At 44.2% G+C, this 7,500-nt stretch overlaps 1 protein-coding gene across 5 annotated transcripts in view; it reads right to left on the bottom strand.

The window, feature by feature from the left end:
* The window catches only part of LOC123507357 (cyclic nucleotide-gated cation channel alpha-3-like), a 129,389-nt gene that overhangs the window by 59,274 nt on the left and 62,615 nt on the right, over positions 1–7,500 (bottom strand). For 2 of the 5 annotated variants that reach the window (XM_045260143.1, XM_045260144.1), the window contains one exon: positions 1,111–1,264. The exons of the other annotated variants lie outside the window; for them this stretch is intronic. In XM_045260143.1, coding sequence (XP_045116078.1) covers positions 1,111–1,157 — 47 coding nt within the window. In that variant the 5' untranslated portion in view covers positions 1,158–1,264. The remainder of the gene's footprint in view (positions 1–1,110; positions 1,265–7,500) is intronic. 5 annotated transcript variants of the gene reach the window in all.

Here is a 7,500-nt window from a genome sequence, read left to right as displayed (position 1 = left end):
AGGTGATATACTGATAAAGGAGACTGAAGAGATAAACTAAACAAATTAAGGAAACTTCAATAGAGAAAAGTTATGGACGGTTAAGAGGAAATAAGTATGAATAAAGGTTAGTTTTCCGTATAATAGTAGTAGTAGTAGTAGTAGTAGTAGTAGTAGTAGTAGTAGTAGTAGTAGTAGTAGTAGTAGTAGTAGTAGTAGTAGTAGTAGTAGTAGTAGTAGTAGTAGTAGTAGTGGTAGTAGTGGTAATAGTAGTAGTAGGTAGTGGTGGTGGTGTAGTGGTGGTAGTGGTGGTAGTGGTGGTGGTGGGTGGTGGTGGTGGTGGTGGTGGTGGTGGTGGTGGTGGTGGTGGTGGTGGTGGTGGTGGTGGTGGTGGTGGTGGTGGTGGTGGTGGTGGTGGTGGTGGTGGTGGTGGTGGTGGTGGTGGTGGTGGTGGTGGTGGTGGTGGTGGTGGTGGTGGTGGTGGTGGTGGTGGTGGTGGTGGTGGTGGTGGTGGTGGTGGTGGTAATAATAATAATATATGGTGGTGGTGGTGGTGGTGGTGGTGGTGGTGGTGTAGTGGTGGTAGTAGTAGTAGTAGTAGTAGTAGTAGTAGCAGTAGTAGTAACAAGTAGTAGTAGTAGTAGTAGTAGTAGTAGTAGTAGTAGGATGGAAAGAGAATGCTACATACTTTAACAAACAGCTATTGACGAAAGAAGGAACTAAACCAGTATTTCTAGAGAGACAGTGATTATGTGAGGCTTATGTTTTTTGTGCTTCTGTTTTTGTATCCCTTGGCCATCGTCCTAATCGCGTAAAAAGTATTGATTGCCAGTCAGATACGAACAGTGGAAAAGAGAGACGCAGAGACGGATAAGACAGCTGGGATGAGACCAGAATGAGAGGCTGAAGTAAGGAAGTAAAGTAGAGAGTGTAGGACTGAGACACTTGGAATGAAATAATTGAAAACGAGAGAGAAAAAAAAGAGAGAAAATGAGCCTGTGTGAGGAGAGAAGAGAGGAAGGAGATCGACAGGAAAACACTGTATTATGGGAGAAAAATACTAGAGAGAGAGAGAGAGAGAGAGAGAGAGAGAGAGAGAGAAAGAAGCGCCTCTCCTTTAGTGGCTCTTACATTCTTCCCCATTCCTCACATTCCTTTTCCTCCTCCAGCACCCTCATTCCTCCTCTTCCTCTTCCTTCTTCTTTAGTCAAGCCAATTTTAGGATGGAAAACTGCAGGCTGTCTTGAGCACACGTGGAGGACATCTGCAGCCGCTACATTTGCCTCTTTTCACCAACAATATGAGGGAGAATGCAAGAAAATAATTATGCAGCCTTAAATATAACCTCAAGTTGGAGTCTTCATTATAAGAGGAAATATTTGGAATGATATGAGCTGTGTGTGAGGAAGAAATGTGTGTGTGTGTGTGTGTGTGTGTGTGTGTTAAGTGGATAAGTGCATTGCGTGCATGAATGAATAAAAAGTGACAGCTCTGTTTGAGATGAGTGGCAGCAGTGTGTGTGTGTGTGTGTGTGTGTGTGTGTGTGTGTGTGTGTGTGTGTGTGTGTGTGTGTGTGTGTGTGTGCGAGTGTTGCGGGGGGGAGATGGCTGGCTGGATAGTGTCCGTGATGGTGGTGATAGTGATGATGGTGAGAGAAATAGCCACCATGAGCTCTCTGACACAAGTAATGGAAGGGTCATTTTCCATTTCCTACTTCACCATTAGCAGCCTTCCATCACGCGTCCTTTCGTCTCTGTTACACCTTCCCTCCCTTCCCTCACCAATGACTGCGATCCCTCCTTTCCATTGTTCCCACTAAGTGTTCCGTTGTTCCGTTGCTCTCTTATTGATCGCGAGACAACGAGCCAGACAGGTGGTCCGCTCTACCTACCAGTCGGTACTGTCACAGGTACTGCGACAGCGACACCGAGATGTTTGTAGCTCCAGTCTGTCTATTTATCTGTCTGTCTGTCCATGAATTTGCTTTTTGTTAGGTTGAGTTGTTATTGGTAAAGGTACGTTAGGTTAGGTACTGTTACATTGATACTAGGACGTTGACAACAAGCCATTCATCCTGGTTCCATATAGGTTAGGTTAGATCAAGTTAGGTAAGGTTACGTTATGTTATTTTAGTTTTTGTTAGGGATAGCTCTGGTTAGACGATGTTTGGTTAAGTAAGGTTTCGTTAAGTTACGTTAATCTTTCTTAGGATAGCTTATATTTGGCAAAGTTACGTTTGAATATGTTAGGTTAAGTTAAAAGATTGTCACGTTTACAGATATGCGGTGGGGAGCAGAAATAGTTTAAAAATTCATGGGTCTATTCTATTCCAAGGTTTCTTCCGTGTTCAGCGTATGCAATAAAGTTTCCTGTGGCTTCAGCGCTCAAATTTCAGTGTCCTTCGCCTTTGAGACTGCGCTGGACATCGGTCACCCCAGGACAAAGCCACTGGGACATCAAGGTTTCCAGTTTACCTTTGCCAGGTTTCCGCAGGTACCAGTTTATCGACCAATCTGAAGGAAGGATAAACACTTGTCTATATTTATTGCTTTTTGGGAAATCAACATCTCTTATTGTGACCTTCTCGTCCTTCTCCTCTTCCTCCTCCTCCTCCTTCCTCCTCCTCCTCCTTCCTCCTCTTCTTCCTCTTCCTCTTCCTACTCCTCGTCCTTCTCGTCCTTTTTCCTCCTCCTCCTCCTCCTTCTTTTCTTCTTTTTGTGCCTCCTCCTCCTCCTCCTCTCCCCATAAAATCATTAAAGTGAAGCTTGCAATCGTCGACTTTTTTTGTGTTTCCCGTCATCGCTATCCACTAACATTTCTCATCTTCTATCAAAGAAAGGAATTGTGACTTACTCCATCATCTTTCCTCCTCCTCCTCTTCCTCCTTCTCCTCCTTCCAAAAATACAGGAAACATATCAAGCTCACAGTGGCTGAAATTGCTGAAATTTCCACTACCCATTTCTCGCTTTCTATCAAACAAAGGTGCAAGTCCTGCAATATTCTTTTTTTACCACGGTCTAACTCGTAACCCGGTGCACCTCACACACGTCCCGGTGCACCCAAAATGCTCCTGGTGTTCCTAAAAATGGAGGAGAGCAAGGAAAAAAGCAGTCTGGACGCGAAGCAAGCAATAAGTCAGCAAAACCCTCGCCACCATCACTACTACCACCACCTCCGCCGCCACTCGGTTAACACGTGTCAGGAAGCATGGCGTCACCTCACCCGCCACCTGACACCACGATACACCAACACACCGACCTCACGGGTAGCGGAAACCTGTCTGCTGGCCCTAATGACGTCACATGGCCGACATCTTACCTGAAGCGTATCACGTTACGAGACGAGTGACGAGCGACGAGTGGCGGGTGACGGGAAGGCTCAAAATGACGTGCTGGACTAGGCGACATGTCAAGAGCTTCACCATATCGGAATACAAATGTGTGGTAAGTGTTGGTTATGCAAGGACGTTACCAGTGAGCCAGGGAAGCATGTAGTAGGAACTGGAAGGGCTTGTGGTGTTGGACAGAAATGAAGTAGTAGTAGTAGTAGTAGTAGTAGTAGTAGTAGTAGTAGTAGTAGTAGTAGTAGTAGTAGTAGTAGTAGTAGTGGTAGTAGTAATAGTAGTAGTAGTAGTTGTAATATTATTAGTAGTAGTAATAATTATAGTTTTGGTTGTTGTTGTTGTTGTTGTTGTTGTTGTTGTTGTAATAGGGGTCACAGCTTCCCTTCACCCTTAAAAACAATGGAAATTTTAGGATGTCTTTACTTTTAAACAATTTTCCCATTCCCAACCACACGACGCCCCAAATATATACACAATTTTCACCATCTATTTTTATTCAGAATGTTAGTGGAAGGCAAAATGTCTAAATTCTTTCACTTTTTCTTTCCTCCTGTGGCGAAATTTATGTCTGAGAGCAAAATGCAAACTTCGCAATTAGCTGAAGACCATTTTTTGACGAATCTTTATGGATGAGACATTTTTATTCGTTCTTCAGAGAGAGAGAGAGAGAGAGAGAGAGAGAGAGAGAGAGAGAGAGAGAGAGAGGCGAGGAAAAATTCGATGTATAACTAGAAATACACTGGAAGCTGGTGAAATCTATCTGGATAACTAAATTAGAGTGTGTTTGGTGACGTGTGGACTGGAGACAAGCTGTAAACCTCCTTAGATACCGCGTGTGTCTAACGCTAACGAGGCAATAGTGGTTATGATGCCTTTGTTCTCGTCATGTTTTGAACAGAATGAATGAAATGAAAAGATCCTGGAAATTGTGGAAGAGAACGTACCTTTGTGGATAATGCAAACGTAACAAGCCATGATCTCTATTGCCACTAATTAATATTGCAGCACACGCAATAATTAAGAGTGTTTGCTGACATCAACATTCACTGTGAAATAAGGGCCAAGCTAATAAGAATTTACGCCCAATCTTGTTTACATTTTATGAATCGTATTGTTCAGTCATGTTGTGCCAGAGTCAGAAATTAGTGAAGTTATTAAATCTCCAGCACACACACACACACACACACACACACACACACACACACACACACACACACACACACACACACACACACACACACACACACACACACACACACGCCCGGTAGCTCAGTGGTTAGAGCGCTGGCTTCACAAGCCAGAGGACCGGGGTTCGATTCCCCGGCCGGGTGGAGATATATGGGTGTGTCTCCTTTCACGTGTAGCCCCTGTTCACCTAGCAGTGAGTAGGTACGGGATGTAAATCGAGGAGTTGTGACCTTGTTGTCCCGGTGTGTGGTGTGTGCCTGGTCTCAGGCCTATCCGAAGATCGGAAATAATGAGCTCTGAGCTCGTTCCGTAGGGTAACGTCTGGCTGTCTCGTCAGAGACTGCAGCAGATCAAACAGTGAAACACACACACACACATACACACGCACACACACACACACACACACACACACACACACACACACACACACACACACTCTCTCTCTCTCTCTCTCTCTCTCTCTCTCTCTCTCTCTCTACGCAATATATCAGCAAAAACTCAGTCAATATCCTTTACTGATTTGAAAGACGAAGGAAAAGGAAGAAGCAGAAGGAGACGAAGGAAGAAGAAGAGAAGGAGGGGTTGGGAGGAGGGAAGAGGAGTAGGAAGAGAGGAGAGATGTGATTGGTGGCTTTCCCTTCTCGGTTCACCAATCAGATAAGAGCTCTAGGTCTCGCTGATAGCAAATATAAGAGAAGGAGGAGGAGGAGGAGGAAGAGGAAGAGAAGGAGGAGAAGGAGTAGGAAGAGGAAGAGGAGGAGAAGGATGGAGAAGGATGACTGACAAAGAGTAAAGACGATGATGGTGATGATAATGATGATGACGAAAGGAGGCAATGAAAAATAATGACAATGATATGATGATGATAATGGTGATGCTGATAGTGATGATGATGAGTGTGATGATAGTAATAACATTTCCTACAACACTTTTTAACATAGCCACTATCACTACCTATGTACTTTATTTTCTACAGTATCACTTCTTTCTCCTCCTCCTCCTCTTCTTCCTCCTCCTTCCTTCTCCTCCTCCTCCTCCTCCTCCTCTTCCTTCTACGCTTCCATCACCATCACTCCCTGCAGCAATTGTAATATCCGAATTTACTCACCAGTCACTGCTATTTGCACCATCTCTCTCTCTCTCTCTCTCTCTCTCTCTCTCTCTCTCTCTCTAATGGATGAGGAGGAATCTCGCGCTTACGATCACGAATTTAAATACGGAACAATGAGAGAGAGAGAGAGAGAGAGAGAGAGAGAGAGAGAGAGAGAGAGAGAGAGAGGTTGGGAGGAGAGTGAAGGAGAGAGAAAGAAAATGCTAACTTGAATGAGGCGAGCTTTGAAACTTCCGGCTTAAGTAAAGAGAGAGAGAGAGAGAGAGAGAGAGAGAGAGAGAGAGAGAGAGAGAGAGAGAGAGAGTCGGTATAAACACAGACATAATTCTATTTTAAAAGCATAACACTCGATTGAAAACTAAAATTAAACAGGAAAAAAAACACAGGTAATCTTCCAGGAAAATAAAAAAAAACTACGAAAAATCAGGAGATACACTAAAAATCAGTAGAAATATAAAAAAAATCAGTAGAAATATGAGAAAATCAGTAGAAACAAAAAAAAATCAGTAGAAACGTAGATCACCAGCCATAAATCAAAACGGAAGTCAATTTGTCCATCGGGAAATTATTGAACACTGAACCTGACACGTAGAGGAAACCCAATCCAAGAGACACCTCAGAGACACCCTTGAGACTCATACCTCACCTCCTTATTGGCCAATGAGATGAGAGTGTACCAGGGTCTTAGCCAATCAATGAAGGGTACGGAAGCATGACGTCACACCTGATCTGCTTCGTGATTGGCTAATACTTCAGTGGCGTTTCCAAGCAGCCAATCACAAGGCCAGGCGAGCAAATGATCCTCCTAATTGGCGCAGAGACTCGAGTTGATGATAATTGGTGATAATTCGTGATAATTTGAACTGGAGAGAGTGAGTCTGGTAAATGGGCGGCTTATGGGCGGCTTATGGGCGGTTTGTAGGTGATATGTGCTGCAAATGGTCTGGTGTGGGCGGGAAATTTAATGGTATGGCCGGTAAATGGACAGCTCGGGCGGTGAATGGGCGGTGTGGGTGGTAAATAGGTGGTAAATGGGTGGAATTTTTGACGGTGGCTTTATATGGGCGGTGTATGGGCGATAAATGAAGGGCGTGTGGGCGGTGAATGGAAAGGAGAAGTAAGGTGAGGAAGCTAATGCAATACAGAGAAGCAGTGAGCCGTACTGATGTGATAGAGAGAGAGAGAGAGAGAGAGAGAGAGAGAGAGAGAGAGAGAGAGAGAGAGAGAGACTGAGACAAAGGGAATAAAGTTAATCCCGACATTTTACTTAAAAGTTATAGTCTGTTCGTATTTCCTTCTCTCTCTCTCTCTCTCTCTCTCTCTCTCTCTCTCTCTCTCTCTCTCGTGACCTTTATGATGCTCTCTTTACCTTTCTCTTCCTTATCAAACTTCCTTTTTCTAACCTACTTCCTATTCTCTCTCTCTCTCTCTCTCTCTCTCTCTCTCTCTCTCTCTCTCTCTCTCTCACCAGGTAATCAAGATCTGTAATAATGTGGAGCCGAATTTGTAATATATTTGCAACAGTTATGAGGCGAGAGAGTGGGTATGAGAGAGAGAGAGAGAGAGAGAGAGAGAGAGAGAGAGAGAGAGAGAGAGAGAGAGAGAGAGAGAGTAGAGTAGTAGTAGTAGTAGTAGTAGTAGTAGTAGTAGTAGTAGTAGTAGTAGTAGTAGTAGTAGTAGTAGTAGTAGTAGTAGTAGTAGTGGTGGTGAAATGGTGCTAGTGGTAGTGGTGGTGGTGGTGGTGGTGGTGGTGGTGGTGGTGGTGGTGGTGGTGGTGGTGGTGGTGGTAGTGGTAGTAGTGGTAGTAGTAGTAGTAGTAGTAGTAGTAGTAGCAACAGTAGTGGTAGAAGTAGTGGTAATAGTTGTAATGGTAGTGGT

The sequence above is a fragment of the Portunus trituberculatus genome, chromosome 22 (genome assembly GCF_017591435.1).
Source record: "Portunus trituberculatus isolate SZX2019 chromosome 22, ASM1759143v1, whole genome shotgun sequence".
Lineage (NCBI taxonomy): Eukaryota > Metazoa > Arthropoda > Malacostraca > Decapoda > Portunidae > Portunus > Portunus trituberculatus.
This window is presented reverse-complemented; position numbering and strand designations above follow the sequence as displayed.